This window comes from Squalius cephalus (assembly GCF_949319135.1).
Source record: "Squalius cephalus genome assembly, chromosome: 7".
Classification (NCBI taxonomy): Eukaryota; Metazoa; Chordata; class Actinopteri; order Cypriniformes; family Leuciscidae; genus Squalius; species Squalius cephalus.
Window position 1 is genome coordinate 44,806,651 of NC_137128.1, and position 21,386 is coordinate 44,828,036.

Consider the following 21,386-nt stretch of genomic DNA (forward strand, 5'->3'; position numbering starts at 1 on the left):
ACGTCTTTACTGTCACTTTAATGCATCCGTTTCTTCCTAAAATTAAAACGCAAGCATATTCATTTTATAAAAGCCACAGAGTTCAAAAGGTTCATTACAGGAATGACCCAAATATGAACACAAACAAGACGTGTGTTATGAAGAACGAAAAAAGACAAGCTATTGTACGTCGGTCTGTTTGCTGTGAGAAAGCTGAGCTAGTAAAACACATGCGAGTTTCCTGCATGCATCTGTAAGTGTGAGACCACTAACAGCTCAGAACACACTCTTCTTGTGTTCCCGTAAAAAGAGTTATTTCAGGAGCACGTCAGTCCGCTTGTTTCCCATAAATTAACCCCGCTTCCTCCGACGGGACGCGCAGAAAGAGCTTACCTGTTCACCGTATGAGGTGGACGTGAGGAAAACAAGACCGGGAGAGAGGGGGGGGGAGGGGGAGAGAGAGAGGGAGAGAGAGGGAGAGAGAGGGAGAGAGAGGGAGAGAGAGAGGGAGGGGGAGGGGGAGGGAGAGAGAGAGAGAGAGATAGAGAGAGAGAAAGAGAGAGAGAGAGAGAGAGAGAGAGAGAGAGAGAGAGAGAGGAGAGAGGCCGAGAGAGAGAGAGAGAGAGAGGCCGAGAGAGAGAGGCAGAGAGAGAGGGAGAGGCCGAGAGAGAGAGAGAGGCAGAGAGGGAGAGAGAGAAAGAGAGAGAGAGAGAGGCCGAGGCCGAGAGAGAGAGAGAGAGAGAGAGGCCGAGAGAGAGAGAGAGAGAGAGAGAGAGAGAGAGAGAGAGAGAGAGAGAGAGAGAGAGAGAGAGAGAGAGAGAGAGAGAGAGAGAGAGAGAGAGAGAGAGAGAGAGAGGGAGTCCTGACACTCAGACTTTTCCGTTATTCTACAAACAAAGCGTTCCCTGTTCGGACGGATGCTATTTTCGGGAGGCCTGTACGTAAACGCGCTATTAATAGAATCACTCCACTGGAAATTGAGGCAGTGCCTCAAAATAAAAACGTTGACCGCTACCTTTTAAAAATAAAATTATGAAACATCTAGCTGTTTTTCATAAGATAATACATTCTGTATGATTTACTGAAGCCCTTCAGTGTAAATGTAAGCGCTTTTCCCGCCAAGATTCCTCTAAATGTAACCATTATTACAGTGTCCAATCAGAAAGTGGCTAGCAGGACTCGGGTAAAAGTTGACACTGTACGGTTATAAATAGGAATGCACTGATAGATTTAGTTTACTGTGTTTGTTTACTTTACTGCTAAAGTATTTGTGTGTTTATTACGGCTCTATCTTTGATCCGCTCACTGAAATGTGTATCACTCCAGTGCTAAGACCTGCTAGCTTCCTTTAACAGATGAACAGATGAAAAGATAAGGAGAAGAACAACATCAACAAACAGAAAGATGTGGTGCAACATTTCCACGAACAATATTTTATCTCTGAAACAGACACATGATTTTGGTTGATACTTCAAATGATTACACACTACTGGTCAAAATGTTGGAATAATTTTTTTTTTGTTTGTTTTGTTTTTAAGGAAGTCTTTTCTGCTCACCAACACATTTATTTGATCAAAAATACAATAAAAACAGTGAAATATTATTATTTAAAATGTAAAAATGGCTGTTTTCTATATGAATATATAGTAGAATGTAATTTATTCCTGTGATCAAAGCTGAATTTACTCCAGTCTTCAGTGTCACATGATCCTTCAGAAATCAGTCTAATATGATGATTTGATGATCAATAAACATTTCTGATTATTATGAATGTTGAAAAAAGTATTATTTTTGTAGAAACCGTGATACATTTATTTTTGTCAGATTTTTTGATGAATAGAAATGTCAAAAGACCAGCATTTATTTGAAATATGAATTTTTTTTAACATCATAAATGTCTTCACTGTCACATTTGATCATTTTTAATGTGTCCTTGCTGAAGAAAATGGTTACTATCTTTTTAAATCTTTTTAAATCTTTTTACTAACTTTTTAATGGTAGTGTATCACGGTTTCCACAAAAACAGGAAGCAGCACAACTGTTTTAAAGGTGCCATTGCATGGATTATTTTATTATTTTAGAATGTTTCCTGGGCTGCCCTTATAATGTTAGTATGTTTTTTAGATCAAAATTTGTTAAAATTTTGAAAAAGGCATTTTTCCTAGCCTGATTTTAGACTCTGATTTGAACGCTCTGTTTGAAGGGGCGTGTCTGCTGTGAGACTTCAGTGTAAGTGCCCACTGCTGTGATTGGCTGCTGTGAGACTGCAGTGTAAACGCCCACTGCTGTGATTGGCTGCTGTGAGACTGCAGTGTAAACGCCCACTGCTGTGATTGGCTGCTGTGAGACTTCAGTGTAAACGCCCACTGCTGTGATTGGCTGCTGTGAGACTTCAGTGTAAACGCCCACTGCTGTGATTGGCTGCTGTGAGACTGCAGTGTAAACGCCCACTGCTGTGATTGGCTGCTGTGAGACTGCAGTGTAAACGCCCACTGCTGTGATTGGCTGCTGTGAGACTGCAGTGTAAACGCCCACTGTTGTGATTGGCTGCTGTGAGACTGCAGTGTAAACGCCCACTGCTGTGATTGGCTGCTGTGAGACTGCAGTGTAAACGCCCACTGCTGTGATTGGCTGCTGTGAGACTTCAGTGTAAGCCTGTTGATCACGTGAATGAAGATCTTATCATTGCAACGCAGTTTCTGCACTCTCACTAATGATTTCACCAATGCAAACATGATGTACGTACAGTAAGAGCTTCGTTGTGCAGTGTAACAGCATCATTGATTTCATAACGAGTTTTGGCAAGTGTCCAGATAAACTCGCGCTGTGTGATTGATAGCTTGGGCGACTGGAAAGGGATTGTTCTTTGATCGCTATCTGTATATTAATCACAGTTTAAGATAGATTATTTTCATCCTACTAAGAGAAACGACGTGAAGTTGATCGTTTTGTCACTGGCTTGATTTACTGATGCATAAACAGTATTGAACGACTTTGAGAGAAAGATTATCTGTCTGAACTTGAACAATTACACATCAGACATTCACATAACTCACTGGTTCTTCAGAGGCTTGGATGAAGGAACTAAAAAAATACCTTTATGTTCATTTGTACATCCAAACACTGAGCAACTATGATTGAAAATGATTGAACTATGAGCAAAAATAATTCGGACGATGATTCGGCTGCGCAGTTCCGCCTGGCCTTGAACATGGGCTGGCATATGCACATTTTTGGAGGCGTACATATTAATGATCCCGACTGTTATGTGGAGATTCGCCTATTTTTCAGGGGCGTTTTTCAAAACCGAGATTTAAATAAGAAGGAGAAAACAATGGTGTTTGAGACTCACTGTATGTCATGTCCATTGTTATTTAACTATGCCAAGATAAATTCAATTTCAAATTCTAGGGCACCTTTAAAACAACACTGATCAAATGACACATCAGCATATTCGCATATTATTTCTGAAGGATCATGTGTCACTGAAGACTGGAGTAATGATGATGAAAATCCAGCTTTGATCACAGGAATAAATTACATTTTAAAATAAATTAATTTGATCAAATAAATGCAGTGTTGGTGAACATACGACACTTCTTTCAAAAACATTGAAAAATGAATTATTCCAAACTTGTACTATTGAATACTAGTCTAGTTTAATGAGTCCTCTATAAGTAATCCATTGGTATTCTGACTTCATGAACCATGTGATCCATTCGATGAACGATGGAAGATATGGACGAGCTCGCTAAACATCCAGAAGCGGCCGAAATGAACACCATACCGTACCTGAATCTTTAGGCTTGGGACTCTTCAATGTCTGGCTGATTCTCCCGCTGAAGGGACTGGCCTGCGGGGAAGAGACATTCAGATTCAGATTGTTTTATTTAGTGCCATGTCAGCATTCAAAGCCATTTTCATGGCAAAAATTAGATTACAAAAGTACAAATATCGTATAATTACAATAAAAACCAAACAAACATAAACAGCAAGTCATATTATATTATTATTATTATTATCATATTATTATTTTTAAATCCTTAAGGTGAGACACTACAGGTGAATAGGGTAAAGTTTTTAACTAGCAGATATCACCATGAAACTTTCCCAGTTGATTACTTACATTAAGATGAGAAAAAAATGTATTACATGTTTTCTGTAATTTAATGTTTAAATATGCAAATTAGGCATTATCTAATTAAATATGCACTAATTTGCATGTATTTTAAAAAACGAAATCTGAGTATCGGATAAAGCCAGGTTCAAAATTATTTTTTCATTGTGTTCACATATTAGATGGGGGAAAAAATTACAGAGGGATTTATGGATATCTACTTTGTTAGCCTGTAAATCAGAATATACTGTCAATAGCCTTAAAAAAAATTTTTTTGGGAATAAAATGTTATATAAATCAGGCTAGGAATAATATATTTACAAATCCCTCGGTAAATGTCTTCATAATATAACTAGCTACAAGACTGGACAGTTTGGTGTATATAGGTGCTACTGAAGTGGAGATTTCGGACTTGGAGTATGAGAGAACAGTCATTTTGAGAAAACGGGCTTTAAAGATTTATATCAGCCAATGAGATTGAGCATTTAGAGTTAAATCCCCCCTTTTACTTTCACGATTGGTTGCTGATAAAAAGGAAATGACCATATTTGGATCCGACAGCATTGTTCTTGAGAGAGAGAGCTTTCTAACGGTGTATGTGATGATTTAGAAAGCCAACTTTTGTTGAGTTTAGGAGAAATCTACAGACGCAAACAGACAAAGTGTAGTAAAATAAAGACTTAAATGTGTATTTCGGACTTTTTTTCACAAGTCTGAAAAGAAGACATGTTATTGAAGACAAATAGAAAAACTTCATAAAAGAGCATTCTACTTGTATTAAGTCCAGGACAATCTGATAAAATATGTTTAACAGAGAGGGGAATCTTACAAAACATGCCGGGGAAGAGAGAAAGAGTGAGATAGAAACCACAGGGCATCATGGTAATGACAGAGCACTAACTGTAAGGTATCTGGCAAAGTACAACATGACATGGCGTTTTGTCCGTTCATTGACACGACAGCAGCTTTTGGGGGCCTGAAATTTTTAAAATGGTTTTCAAAGAGCAAGTTTTTGACAATTATACTGTTATCGCAGAGGTGGACAGTAACAAAGTACATTTACTTGAGTACTGTACTTTTTGAGTATCTGTACTTTACTTGAGTATTATTTTTTTTCTGGAAGATTTTTACTTTAACTTCACTACATTTCTGTCAAGGTCCTTGAGTAGTCAGTCAGTGGATGATTTTGGTTGCAGGTGTTGCATTTTGGTTGGAAATGAAAGTCAGATTGACGTCAACATCCGACATCGGACAGACGTTGGATTTTGGTCGTCAGAACCCGACTGTCCAACGTTGGAGATTAAAACGTCAATCTGACGTTGGATTCTGACATCAATCTGATTTTCATTTTCAACATTGGGTTTGGTCTTCTAAACGCGAATTTTTCTATAGAGCTTATAGATAACAGTAAGGCTGACATATTCATACTAAAAGCCAAAAAACTGTAAATAGGGCAATATTTGAGGGAACAGCCATTTGGGTGTCCGAAACCATGTGGACGTTATTGAGGGCACTTATTCAATCTCACATTCAATCCCACTACTGGAACTGTGTTCTGGAAATAAATGTGATATTGATATGAGGGCAGGCAGGCATAGATTCAGAGGCATAAGGTACTGTAAGTATTACATACAACAATGCTACCCTGGTAATCCCGAGTTCTCGCGAGAGCACAAGTTGACTTTGCTCAGCGAGTTACTCTGGCGTTGAGTAATGATGCTCATTAAATATGCCCTTGTATCCAAGCTGCACCAATCACAGCGGGTTATCTGATATAGGCGGGCCAGAGGCGAGCTAAACAGAAGACGACAGCGCTGTGACGTCGAAGTCATTAGTAAACATTGCAAGATGGCTATGGATGAACACCAGTTGTTTGAACCGGCTTTGGCCGCTACAATGAACTAGGGCGGTCACTTTACGTTCAAAAATCGATTGCACAATCGATCGGACCAACCAACACAAGTTTCGAAAACGAAAATAGGGAATCGATTTTAACGGTCTTTTCTCGGAATGCGTCCAGCTCGTCACGATACGCCCGCAGCGAATCACACAGCAACTCTGACAAACACACATTATACTTCTGCATAATGTTTCTATTTTTACTACAAATGTGAATTCTGCCGGTATTCAGACAGTCTCATGCATACAGATGCAGATTCAGGCTACGGTCAATAATCACCTACGTAGGCAACATTTGTTTGACTTTTCTAACCGTAAACACAGCCATGTTGAAGACTGCAGTAATGTTTTTCATTGATGTTATGGCAGTCCACTCTGCTTATTGCTTTTTGAGAATGTTGCACTCCTGTTTGTCATTGTGCACGAAACTTCACACCAATAAATCATCAGGAATATTGCTGACTTGTGCGCGTCTCAAGCGCCCTCTTTCCGTTCGTCCTAATGCCTGTTAGTTGTCCGTGGATTTGCCCATATTTGGCGTTTAAAATGGAAACGTCTTTAGACATGGAAAATCGATTTTACAATCGATTCAATGAACACATATGTCTCAAAAATCGAACAGGATTTTTTCACAAAAGTGACAGCCCTACAATGAACGAGTTAGACTTGGCTTTTTATCTAAAAGAGGAATCGTTCCTTTGCAAGAAGGGCGTTTTTGCTGTTTTGCCGACCGGATACAGCAAGAGTCTAATCTACCAGTTAGCGCCGCTGGTAGCTAAGCGTATGGGGCTTGTTGTGATTGGTCGTAGTGTTATCCAATTGCATGCAGTGAGATCTTCAAATGCATGCTTGGTGCCGCCCCTCGAGCTGGACGACTTTCATTAGTCGATGCCAGACCATCAATCTTTCAGATTTAGGTCTGGATTTCCAGGCTACAACAATGCAACAATAATAAAACAATGCATTGACATTTTCTTTTTACTTTTAATACTTAAGTACTTTTAAAAACGAGTACTTCTGTACTTTTACTTCAGTAAAAATAGGTCTTTACAACTTTTACATGTAACGGAGTAATATTTGACCAGTAGTATCTGTACTTTCACTCAAGTAAGGAAGTTGTCCACCTCTGTGTTATCGTCTCCGTGTAAATTACAAATCATGAATTTGAACACGCACATGCGTATTATGTGTTCATAGGGTATGCGCAAATACTTGACGCACAGTACACAATTTCCTAGATATTTTACTGTTTTATAGTCTAGGGTCACCTGGTAGTAATAAACCAACTCATCAGCTGTCCATACAAAACTGCTCATTGCTTTTTTACTTTATTTGTTTACAGGGGCAGTGCGCATTAATTAGCATAGATGTAAATGTGCCAGAATTAGCCAAAAAGGCTATTTTTCATCTGTAGACCCTTGACAGAATGTTAAAAAGTCACCCTAAAAAGAAAGCATCTCATATTAATACACACACACACACACACAAGAGAAAGAAGAAAAAAGAGAGAAAAAAACCCCAAACAATTCACATTATCAAATAAAAAATATATAAAGTACATGATTCCACGCAGAAATCATGCTAAAATACACTATTTTGTCAAAACATATTGTGGAGGTAAGAAAAACGTACAATAGAATGTACGAAAAACACGTACTTTTTGATACAAGATGCTCCCAGATTTCCAGTATTTTTTAATTTACCTTGAATTGACTCGAGGAACTTTCACCAAAGGGATCAGAATTAGCGAACGGGTCTTTGAAGGGGTCGCTCTGTTTGAATGGATCTCCTCCAAACGGATCAGCTAGAGAACAATAATACACACACAAATGTCAAAACACCCACAGCAAACCTATAATTTATTTTTATTTTTTTTTGCTTTTAAATAAGTACTGCTTATTCACATCCAGTGGCCTAAACGAGACAAGTCACACTTAAATGTCTAACTCTCATTGCATTTAGATAAAATATTAAAAGCAAGTTCATGCTAGAGCAAATGATGCTAGCAGTTTAATATTCTATGGTTTGTTCAAATCCATAAACCTAAACCATAGTACTAGAGATGCTTGCCGCAGCAAACACTACTAATTATAAATATATAAATAATAAATAAACAAATTAATTATAAAAAAATATTTATTTATAAAATATTTATTATGAATAATTAATTAAAAATAAATCGAATTATTTATAATTGAAATAATTGAATTAAATTATTTATTAAAAAAACTAATTAAGGTATAAATAAATAATTAATAATAAATAAATTACATTAATATTAATTAATAAATAAAAGTAATAAAATAAATGTAAATGTATTAATTAATTTAAAATAAAATAAATTATTAAAGATAAATATATAAATGAATAAATAAATAAATATATGAATGAATGAATGAATGAATAAATAAATAAAATAATAATAATAAAAAATATTTAACTGTATAAAATATCATTTTAAAAAGCAGGATTTAATTAAACAGAAAATAAATAATAAAATACTTCACAGACACTTTCAATGAATCAGTTAATCATTTGGACACTAGTTCAATTAAATTAACCATATGAATGAACTGATTCGCTAAAATGTGACTTGAACAGTCTAACCATTTAAGTTAGAAACAATGCTAACTTTCAGTCCTACTGAACACTGAATATAGCACACATTGCTAGATGTATTAAGGTACAGAAAAGCCCACCTTTACTGAAAGGGTGACTTTTGAAGGGGTCTTCGCTCTGAAAGGGGTCTGCGTTCAGGCCTTGAGAGCTGGAACTGTTAAACATGGCCATCCTGGACTTAACCAACGAATCCTCCTGAAACACACACAGCATTCAGCTCGTGTTTGCTCTGCTCCTCTGACTGCGGGGAAAATATTATCATTGTAATGAGTATGAAGAGGGCATCGTTCAGCTCCTCATTTCCCGTGCTGGATCATCTGATGTGCGAGGAAAGAGTGAGCTGTTTGACTGTGTGACAGTGGGTCAGTGTGTGGCATAATTACCTTAACAATAACAAGAGTAAAGGCACTCTGACGGGTTTGTGCGGGGTGTTGTGTGGTTACTCTTTAACCTTTCCATGGGAGGCCAAGCTAAAGTTACTTTAAATGTCAACAAACAAGTCATTTCCTTCATAATTAAAGCATTATTCTAAGTTCAATAGAGGTGTGCATTACTGTAAAGGTGATTAACTTTAAATGATCAGTATTTAGCCTTTGTTTTTATTAAGGCACTTTGTAAATGACTTTGTTTTTACCCCTTAATTTGTAAAAACAAACGAGAAACAAGTTTATAGTAAATACACAGATAAACAGAGTTTCCAAAACTTTTGACTATGACTTTACAATTATGACTTAAATATATTATAGATTTGTTTTTCATGGATGGAAATCGCAATTTAAAAATTAAAATTGACACTGTTTCCCCCATGAGGCCTGTTTAAATAATGGAAACAATGTTAATTGTAATTTTACTTTAGTAACAGTGTTTGTCTTGACAAATCATTCTTTAAATTGAATCAATATTTCTTCATTATTAATTAAATTGATTCAAAATGGCATATCATTTCAGTTAACGACAGTGTTGTTACTGCTAACTAAAACTATTAATAATATTTTTAATTAGTTGAAAATTAGCTGAAATAAAATAAAATATGAATATTTGATAAAAAGTTTGTTTATATATAAAGAAAATATATATACTGTATATATATTCACAAAATCAGAAATGTAGCATTGCCAGCTAACCTAAGTGAAGTAAGTCTGTTTAAACAAAATGAACAATACTGAAATAAAAAATTGTGAAAGCTACTTTAAAATTAAAATTAAAAATATAAAATGCCAGTGCCTATGATGTGGTGATGTATAACTATTTGTCGGGCATATGCAAATATATTCGCCATCATAGATCCCGCAAAATTGAAACGAGACGTTTTTGGAGCTTGATTAAATAAATTATTTATTTATAATTTTAACAATAATTTTATAGTTTATTATTTGTCCCTTTAAATGCAAATGAGCTGCTGCTCCCGGCACAGGGGGCGGAGCTTCAAGAGCTCGTGTCCTTTTACCTTACACACACATGCTCTGAAAATTTCAAAAGCGTTTAGCCTTTTATGTTGAAACCGGAGTCAGAAAGATGGAGAGACTCGAGAAGAAGTGACAACATGTAGACAACATTTCTGAATGGTTAGTTGATGAATTTATGTAGCTGATGTGTAGTTATCTTCTAGTCATTGATTAGCATATTCTGTCTTGATAATCTATAAATCGTGTTCCGGGGGCAGGGTTTATGTAAATTCTAGGGTTGGTGATGTCACTAACCCGGGAGGAATGTGGTGTAGTCTCTACCAGCCGTTTGTTGTAAAAAAAGCAATTTCTTTAAAAGCAAATATCTCCCTTTGCTTTGAACTTTGAGCATCATAACTTTGCAGATGTTGTTTATGCTCAAACAGCAACATTACACACTAACTAAAGCTAGAAAAGTCAAATCATAATCAACCACCCCTTTAAAAATGACAACAAGAGTTTTCTGAAGCGTGCCGTGACCCCTAACCTTGGCATCGGTGCTGGAGCTTTCCTCAGCGATGAGCTGGTCCAGTTCGGCCAGACTGATCTTGCTGTCGCTGAGAGCTGTGTTGTAGCGCTCGATGGTCTTATTAAGCTCCCGCTGGGTGTCCTGTATCTCGCTGAGCTCACTGCGCGTCTGAGGGAACAAGATCACAATAGAAACGTCACTTTACAAGTGCTCTTATTCATGCAAATGCTTTTAAAGGAGTCATAACCTGTAATTTTCACTTTTCCACGAGAATCAATGTATGTTATGATTGCCTAACGATTATACACTGGCCGGGAAGCCGATATTTAAAAGTGAAGCGTTTGTTTACCCCTGGGTTCGTAAACCAGCCCACGTGCACGCGCACTCAAATACGAGATTTTAATTTCTGCGCCGACTTGACGTCAAGACGGGGCAGGATATACCATATATGGACACCGCAGACCTATGCTGCAGGAAGCCCGCCCTGCCCCTCTCCCCCTCATATTCAGTCGCGAAAGATGCAGAAACGTTGTGCACACGCGAGTTGCTCTGTTGTTGACTGCCAAAATCAACATGTAAATGTGTTTTCTCTCCCAAGAACGGACCAAGCTGTCAGGGACCAGTGGATTAAATTCATTTTTAATGACGCGGTTCTTACAACCCTTCCCACTGGCTTAACGTTAGGTGTCTGTGCTAATCATTTTACGCCGGAATCGTTCACAAATTTGGGGCAATATCAGGCGAAGAATTGTATATTATATAACTATGACAACATATAATTGTATTGATTTTTTTATAGAATAGATAAGGATAGATAAATAAAACAAACAGTCAAGTAATAATAAACATAAAGAAAAAGATCACGTTACATGTCTGTAGAAGAAAAATATTGAATGTCTAAAAAACCACAACGTGAAACAAGGCAAAAACACCACATGATAGCAAACGTTGATCTCAGTAACCACTGTAAGCTGATAAAAAAAGTAGACTACATCTCCGTTAATGTAATCTACATTAAATAAAAGGTATAACGTATGTCTCAGTCAAAATGATTGTCTTTACCATTCAGAGACATCTTGATGTAGACGTCCTTCCATCGACTCTAGCCTACATCTTCCCTTTCCAGCTCAGGTTCAGAGTCTGGCTCATACATATACGGTTGAATTCCGTAGGTCGCGGCCAGGTCGGGTTCATTCACAACTTGCGCCATGATGTCATTTTGGAATGATATGCTGAAGCGTTACCTGCGGTGTCAACCTCCCTCCTTCCTGCCACCAATCAACGCGCCCCTCATTTGCATTATTAAAATGACCATCCACGACAGCCAAAATATTGCATCAGATCTCGCGAGACAATAATGCCTTCAGAAATAAGGGTCAGAGGAGCTCTGTGTTTATTTTTTTTCCACTTTTCTTTTTTAGAAGGGCCTGAAAGACTATAATAGAGCGTTGGGTATCCAAGGTAATACTAGGTTATGACTCCTTTAAAGCATTTAAGCATGATAAGACACAAAAGAGAACACAATGCATTACTGGAGCACATCTGTGAATCTCCTGACTGTGTGACACACACACACACACGATACGTGCGCATAGAAAGCCGCTTCAGACGGTGTTTGAAAGGACAAAAACACACACAATTGTGACCCTGGACCACAGAACCAGTCACATGGGTACATTTTTTTTAATTGAGATTTAAACATCATCTGTAAGCTGAATAAAGCTTTCCATTGATGTATGGTTTGTTAGGATAGGACAATATTTGGCCGAGATACAACTATTGAACATCTGGAATCTGAGGGTGCAAAAAAATCTAAACATTGAGAAAATCATCTTTAAAGTTGTTCATTTATGTTCACGATTGTGCTGCATTCACTCACAAAAATAAATGTTTTGTATATTTATGGTAGGAAATTTACAAAATATCTTCATGGAACATGATCTTTACTTAATATCCTAATGATTTTTGGCATAAAATAAAAATCGATAATTTTGACCCATACAATGTATTGTTGGCTATTGCCACAAATATACCCGTGCGACATGTGACTGGTTTTGTGATCCAGGGTCACAAGTATGCCGAAAAGCCCATTTTGTTGAGTATCCTCGCAAGCACAGTCTTTAAATAGTTAAATGAAGTCTTAAATTATTTTAATGAATTTAAAGAGATGTGAGAAAATTGGATGCGTGTGTCAGATGCGGCAGGTCTTAAAGTGACAGCCAATAAACCTGCTGCTGTCTGTTATTAATGTTATAATTAAATGTATATCATTATAATATTAAAATAACTTTTTGTGCATTTTGACAGGGCAAGTAAAAATCTGAACCGGTCTGACTGGGCCAATAGAAAAAAATTTAGCCTTGATATATTGAAGGGAACAGGTACATGTGACATTTATTATAATGGGTTTATGTGAAGATTTTGTTTTTTGCAAGTTAAAAGTTGTTCTATTTTTTAAAGCCTACAAAATTTTTAAATTGATAGCTTTCAAATATACTGTAATGCTGAATGCCTATAATTAATGGCTAAAATTGAGAAAAAAAAATCTATTTCATAGAGACTGGCCTTCTTTCATAAAAAGATGCGGTTACACTTTATTTTAAGGTGTCAGTGTTACAGTGTAATTATATATTTAAGTATTGAGTAATATTAAGCAACTACATGTACTTACTATAGGGTTAGAGTAGGATTAGGGTTTGGTTGAGGGTTTGTTGCATGTAATTATGCATAATTTACTGTTATTACTATGGTAAGTACATGTAAGATATGTAACAAAGACACTGTAAAATAAAGTGTTACCAAAGACGCCTTTAAATAATTAATTGTTTCTACATTAATTTGGAGATTAAATATGAAATTATTACAATATAAAAACATATTAAAAATGTTAGATGCAATTAATTACAGAAAAATGTGCGCTTAAATTAGTAGATTTTTTTTTATAAATCGATTGACAGCACTAATATTAATGTAATTATACCATTAACAAAAAAAATGTAAAATAAGAAATAAATATTTTTTCGGTTTTGGGTTTCGGCCATGCATCCAGAATTTATATTTCGGTGCATCACTAGTTGTTTTGTGACCTGGTCCATCTCGTCCTGCGATGTTTTGAGCAGTTTGAGGATGCTGTCGAGCTTGGCTTTCCCAGCACGCAGACTCTCATCCAGACGCTGCTCCTCTTGTTCCAGACAGTACAGGTCCGTCTTCGTCCTGCTCATCTCCTTCTCCTGCGTCTGCACGTCTGACTCCTGAGAGAAGATCTGAGTCTGCAGAGATGTGATCTACACACACACAATAAAAAAAAGATGGCATTTATATAAAAGAATCATCATGCATGTTCTAGATCAGTCAGACTTTGGATTTTCAGCATTAAAATGTGGTTCACGTCACTTAATCTGATCATAAACTGCTCAACCGTCTAGTCATGTCATACAGTATTTATTTATGAACATTAGTTATGTTAGTTACCATTAACAATGAACAATACTGCAGCGTTTAATGACCTTTGTTAATGTTAATTTCAACATTTAATAATGCATTCTTAAATTCAAAAGTAACATTACTTATTGCACTGTTAACTACCATCAATGGACATTAACAAAGTTGAATCTATGCTCTAAAACACATATTGTTCATTGTTAGTTCATGTTAGCAATTGGATTAACGAATGTCAACAAATGAGACCTGTGTTACCATTATTTACATTGTTTCAATGCAGCTTCAGAGTAATAAACAGGGAGATAACAGAATCATTACCCTTCAAATTACAAATTAAATTCATAAAAGACAAAATAATTACAGGAATACTGGATTCTAAACCTCAAAGAAATGCTACAATCAAGACCTTGAAGCAGAAATGAGGGAGAAACACCCAGAAACACCTCATATGTGCCGCTTTCAAGTATAAGGGTCTTTCTTTGCCATTAATGCTTGGAAAACACACATACGTCTCCTTCCATTAATAATAATGGCCAGTGCAGTGGCTGGGATATAAACCTACCAACGTCCATCGCCATGATTTTTGGCATGACTTATCGCGAGAGGAAAAAATTAAGTTTTAGTCGCATAACATCGGTTAATGGAAACGCCGTCATTTCGCAATCGTTTTTTGATGACATTTAAAAAAATAAAAAAATAAAAAACGCTAAAGTTATCGCAAATCTGTAATGGAAACGCACCTAATGGTGCAAACTTCATCAAATATGAGACCAATTCAAATTCTTCTGTCATTCAAGAGTCATTCAGCTTAATTCAGTTCAATGTTGATTCAGTTCAGTTATATAACTGTATAAGGTTAATCAATTAAGAAACAAGTTCAATTGAGTTATACGCAGCTCTACAGAAGACAATATTATTCAGCTCAATTCAGTTCGATGTTGGTTCAATTTAGTTCGATAACGGTGTCAAATTTGATAAATTATGAAACAGATTTGATTGAGCTATACAAAATGCAACATTTTAATTTGTATTATATCAAATATGCGTCAGCATTACAGTATGTATCAGCCAACAGACTCTCAAGGTTCCCACACCTCGGTTAACTTCAAATTCAAGAACCTTTCAAGGACTTTCCAGGTCCAATACCCTCAAATTCAAGGACTTAATGTGGGAACACATTTGTTGTGTTCAACAACAAACGTTGAGGTAGTAGTTTCGTGCGCACGTGAACGTCACGGCAACGTTCAACACAAAGTACCTCACGCGCGAAACACTTAACGTAACCCATAAATGCGCGTGGCTAGCGTAAATCAAGCAAGCTAGTGTGCACAGGCCACGAAGTGTTGGCGAAATAACACATTAGCGGACCGGAGGGAATAATATGGAATTTTTTCCAGAAAACTTCTTGGCTTGCACAAAATAAATTCAAGCACTTTCAAGGAACTGTATCTATTATGTTTATTTTCAAAAACTTTCCAGGGCCTTGAATATTTTTTTTTTAAGATTCACAAACTTTCAAGGATTTCAAGGACCCATGGGAACCCTTGTCTATCTTCTATCTCAACTCAAATCAAAGTGAGACTCACCTTAGCGTTCTCCTCCTGCCATTTGTTCTTGGCCTCGTCCAGTGTTGTTTCCAGCTTGGCTCTCTGTTGCTCCATATCACTGAGTCGATCCTGAGCGTCCCGTTTCTGGTGCTCCAAGTCCTGCAGACCGACATTCTCACGCTCCAGGTCTCTCTGCACCTCCTGCACAGAAACACTGTTTTATCCACCTTATTTTTAATGTAAGAGCAGATGGAGCAATTTGTAACTTGAACGTACGAGGCTTACGGTGTCATTGACAGTGGCCGCATTTCCATTACCCTTCAAATTGCGCAAATTGAAATTGCGAATTGAAAATACGCTTAATGGAAACACGTCAATTTCGCAAAAACTCCCATTTATCGCAAAAAAGTTTTTATGCTCGCATGAGGTGGTTTTACAGGCAATTCGAAAAATAAATATTTCGCAAAACTGCAATGGAAACGGTTTTTGTGCATTTACAGGTCACCCGACGTAATGACGTGGTGTGTTTGGACAGAATACGAGACAGAGTTCTTTATTAAATTCATAAAAGACAGAAGAATTACAGGAATACTGGATTCTAAACCTCAAATAAATGCCACAATCAAGACCTCGAAGCAGAAATGAGGGAGAAACACCCAGAAACACCTCATATGTGCCGCTCACAAGTATAATAAGGGTCGTTCCTTACCATTAATGCTTGGAAAACACACATACGTCTCCTTTGATTAATAATAATGGCCAGTGCAGTGGCTGAGATATACATAAACCGACTAACATCCGTCGGCATGATTTTTGGCGTGACTTATCAAGAGAGGAAAAAATTAAGTTTTAGTCGCATAACATCAGTTAATGGAAACGCCGTCATTTCGCAATCGTTTTTTTATTTAGAGAAAAAAAGTTTTGTGCAAATCTGTAATGGAAACGCTGCTTGATATTGCAAACTGGCATTTGTTATCCTATCATTTTAATATATTGTTGTAATTATAAACACATTGGTGTGTAGCGCAAATAGTTTTACTATTTACCGCACTTAATTATCCTCATGTTTATTTACCTATAACAGCTAATGAATCGGAAGTCTCGCACAAGCTAACATGAACTATCAATGAAAATTACTTCTAAAGCATTTATTAATCTTAGTTTATATTTCCTTCTTCTAAGTAACATTTGCTAATTACATAATTAAAACCAAAGGTTGCATCTGTTAATACTGTTTCTCATGTTAGACATGAACTAGCAATGAATATTTTAAATGAAGAACTATATGTATTTTTTATCAGCTAACATTAACAAAGATTAATAAATATAGTTTTTATTTTAAGGTGTCCTTGTTACGGTGTAATTTTACAATTAAGTACTTAGTAATATTAATTAACTACATGTATTTATGGTTAGGTGTAGGGTTTGGTCTAGGGTTAGTTGCATGTAATGAATTATTGTGCATAATTTTCTGCCATTACTACAGTTAGTACATATTAATATAAGTGATAGAATAAATATATAATAAATAATATGAATAATAAATAATAAATAAAGTGTTACTAAATTAGTTAATGCGTTAATTAACATTACCTGATGGGACCTTATTGTAAAATGGGTAGCAATTAACAATAAGATTAACTAAATTAGTTAACTACATTAGTTTACATGAACTAACAATTAAAAAAATACTTCTAAAGCATTTATTGATTTCAGTTACTGTTAATTTCAACATTTACTAATAATCTATTAAATTCAAAAGTTGTAGCTGTTAATATTTAATGGACCTGATGAACTAACAATGAACAGCTGTATTTTTATTAACCAACGTTAATAAAGATTAATAAATACTGTAACAAATTGCTCATTGTTATTCAATGTTAGTTAATGCATTAACTAATGGGAGTTTATTACAAAGTGTTACCATTAAAGGTTACCAGTGATGAACAGATCAGCCTCACCTGGACTTCACCGTTCTTCTGTCGCAGGACTTCCTCTTTCTGTCTGATTTCGGTCTCTAAAATGCGTTTCTCACTATGAAGCAAGCAATGCACAAAAAAAAAACAGAAAACAATATAAAATGAGGAAAAAGCAAAAAGAGTAAATAATAATTATAATGTAATATGTGACCCTGGACCACAAACCCAGTCACATGGGTCAATTTTATGAAACTGAGATTTATACATCATCTGAAAGTTGAATAAATAAGCTTTCCATTGATGTATGGATTGTTAGGATAGGACAATATTTGGCCGAGATACAACTATTGAAAATCTGGAATATGAGGGTGCAATAAAAAATCGAAACATTGAGAAAATCTCCTTTAAAGTTGTGCATTTATGTTCACGATTGTGCAGCATTCACTCACACAAATACATGTTTTATATATTTACGGTAAGAAATGTACAAAATATCTTCATGGAACATGATCTTTACTTAATATCCTAATGATTTTTGGCATAAAAGAAAATTTGATAATTTTGACCCATACAATGTATTGTTGGCTATTGCCACAGATATAACCTTGCGACATGTGACTGGTTTTGTGATCCAGGGTCACGTATAAGTGTCACACTTTAGTTTAGGGTCCTATTCTCACTATTAACTAGTTGCTTATTAGTATGCATATTACAAGGATATTGGCTGTTTATTAGTACTTATAAAGCACATATTAATGCCTTATTCTGAATGACTATATTCTACTTCCCTTAATCCACCCGATACCTAAACTTAACAACTACCTTACTAACTATTAATAAGCTGTAATTAAGAGTTTATTGAGGCAAAGTTGTAGTTAATAGTGAGAATTGGACCCTAATCTAAAGTGTGACCTAATATGAATATAATTATATAATAATAATAATAAGTAATTAGCAGAATATGGTTATGTGTAGCATATAATTCTCCATCTATAAACTCTCTGACCTCTGCAGCTGGGAGATTTCCTGGTTGATGCCATCGAGATCCTTGATTCCCGTCAGCTCAACCAACCCAACAGAACTGCTGCTGTCCTGGAAAAATCATGTTGTGTGTTATCTAGAGTCTGACTGTGTATAATTATGCAGTGCTCATCCATGAGCACTAGGTGGCGTTCTTGTTGCCTGAACATAAAGACAGACTTCATAGCAACAACTAAAATGGACTTTCTTAATAATGTTTAATAATCATTTGTCAGTGCATGTGGCTTTAAAGAAAATTAATGTTTGCATAATATTTAATTTAAAGCCACATGCACTGACAAATCATTATTAAACATTAGTAATAATGATTTGTCAGTGCATGTGGCTTTAAAGAAAATTAATGTTTGCATAATATTTAATTTAAATGTTTTATATTCTGATGATGTAACCAAGACCGTGCAGGCAAGGAAATATAATATTAACCAATAATATTACAGCCCACTTTTCATGATTTAATATATTAATTGTGTATTTTTTGCTTTGATTAATGGGCCAGTATCAAGCTGACAGGAAGGTAGAGACAGAGAGAGAGAAAGAATGGGATTGAGAAATGCAATTAAACCTGCAAATGTGTGTATGGCGTGCATTCAGAAGTCAACCCAGATTGTCAAAAGGAAGTAAAGAACACAATTTATTCTCACAGCAGTTCATGGATGTCGATCAATGAAGCTTCTGCCTACAGGAGAAACACATCACACATCACTTACCCTGCTCAGACTGGTCGACGGGGTCAATTCGGACATGACTGACGGTGTGAATCCAGAGAGAATCTGGATCAAGTTACAAATAAAAAATAAAATAATCTAATCAGATAAAGTACCTTTCATTTGTATAAACTGGATTATCAAAAATATGCATTACCACTTGTTATGTAATAAATGAAACATTGTTAACTAAATTAACTTATGTCAGAATTTATTAATCTTAGTTAATTTTAACATTTACTAATTCATTCTTAATGTTGCATCTGTTCACGTTAGTTAATGCACCGTGATCTAACATGAACAAACAATAAATAATTGTGCTTCAACTAACAAAAACAAAGATTTTTTTATTTTTATTATTGTTAGTTCATGTTAACTTAATCCATTAACCTATGTTAACAAATGAGACCTAACTATAAAGTGTCACTGAAACATTTTTGAGTTAATTTACAATAAGGTCTCATTTGTTAACATTAGTTAATGCATAAGCAAACATTTTACAACATTACACTTTGTTAATGTTAGTTTACATTAACATGTGTTAGTTCACAATGCATTAAATACTGTAAACAGATACAACTTTTGATAAAAAAAAAAAAAGTATTAACTGAGATTAATAAATGGCATACACATATAGTTCATTGTTAGTTCATGTTAAATGCAATAAACTAATGTTAACTCAGACTGTATTGTAAAGTGTTACCAATTAATCATACCATGACATTTTAGTCATGTCCCAGTCTACCCATCTTATAAATAATATACAAATGATGGTAACACTTTATAATAAGGTTCAAATTAACAGATACAACCTGAGCTGACATGAACAGTTAATTAACTGAACACTAACAAATGAATTGCTCATTGTTAGCTAATATGAATGCATTAACTAATGGGATCTTATTGTAAGTGTTACCAAAACAATATTATAACAAAGGGATCCTGCTCTTGATTCATTGGCTACGTTCAGACTGTCCGTCCAAATCCGATTATTGGTGTATCCGATTGGATTCTGATCTAAAATGATTGATGTCCACACTGTGTATCGCAGCTCTTTCGTTTTCTGGGAATATCTGCATTGGTTTCGAAGGCAATGATGTTGCGTTGGTAAGCATACGCCAAAAACAACATGAACCGCAACATGGAAAGCAGAATCGGAGGCTGTTATGCACAGCTTTTTTTCCGCGCTGTTGTCTCCGCCGGTTTCAAAACATGTCTCAGTTATATTGTTACATTTTCTGCTCGTCCGGCACTTTGCAACAACACAGCGTTGTTTCGGCAGTGAGTTTCAGCATGTTTCCTATCCACCTTATTCCTGACGACCTTACTGCGTTTTGAACTATAGATGGCTCTTCCGGTTTGGGGAACTTCCATTCAAAAAGGCTGAAATGAATCATTTCAAATCATAAGATTTCCCTACAAATAAAGCTGATCCGTCAGTTTGACTGCATGAGCTGTGAATTTCCCTTCATGATTTATTTTCAGTCATCATGAGAATAACGTTAAACTTGGTATTTTAACGTGACACGTTATAACAAGAATATCTATGGAAAGAGATAGAAAGCAGATATCGCTGCTTTCTTTTCCTCGTGATTATTTTCTTTTTTCCCGTTGCAATCCGCTGTAAAAGCATGAAAAAGGACAACATATCCTGCACATCTGTGGTCTGTTCTCCCGAATTTAATTTACGATATATTCCATTAATAATTCACTGGAATGCACGAAGAATCTCTCGTTATTCTCCTCAAATCCTCACGTCTCTTTCCAGGTTTGTTTTCACAGGTAAATGCAATTTATAATCTGTCAAAATGGCGGAAATCACTTTGAAATAGTATCACGTAATGCTGAAGTTAATGAACATTTTTGATTAAGGCAACATAAGTTACATAATACAGATATATATAGATATTACTACAGTGATATTTAACCAAAGACTCGCGCTTTTGGGGTTATTTGGTCTGTTGAAAGTACCTTGTTGATGCTTTTACACTTTTAAATTTCATTTTAATGTTCGATGGTTGAAGGGTGAGTAGATTAATGTCATCTCACTGTGACACTTTAACGTATTGCGTTCATAGAGCGAGCGTTTCACTGATTGTTTACAGCTTAACGGAAGTTACACCCATAATTCGCGCAAAGCGCTATGGGGCGCAGGATTAAGGTGGATAACGTCGTCTGTTTTACGTGGCGTGAGAAAGTCAACCAC

The 21,386-nt window shown here is 35.8% G+C and overlaps 1 protein-coding gene across 2 annotated transcripts in view; it reads right to left on the reverse strand.

The window, feature by feature from the left end:
• The window catches only part of eps15l1b (epidermal growth factor receptor pathway substrate 15-like 1b), a 71,666-nt gene that overhangs the window by 27,253 nt on the left and 23,027 nt on the right, over window positions 1-21,386 (reverse strand). For both annotated transcript variants that reach the window (XM_079876887.1, XM_079876886.1), the window contains exons 12-20: window positions 19,184-19,246; window positions 18,442-18,527; window positions 17,478-17,550; window positions 15,556-15,717; window positions 13,615-13,812; window positions 10,547-10,696; window positions 8,695-8,809; window positions 7,699-7,799; window positions 3,772-3,832 (exon numbers count right to left, since the gene is read on the reverse strand). In XM_079876887.1, coding sequence (XP_079733013.1) covers window positions 3,772-3,832; window positions 7,699-7,799; window positions 8,695-8,809; window positions 10,547-10,696; window positions 13,615-13,812; window positions 15,556-15,717; window positions 17,478-17,550; window positions 18,442-18,527; window positions 19,184-19,246 — 1,009 coding nt within the window. The remainder of the gene's footprint in view (window positions 1-3,771; window positions 3,833-7,698; window positions 7,800-8,694; window positions 8,810-10,546; window positions 10,697-13,614; window positions 13,813-15,555; window positions 15,718-17,477; window positions 17,551-18,441; window positions 18,528-19,183; window positions 19,247-21,386) is intronic.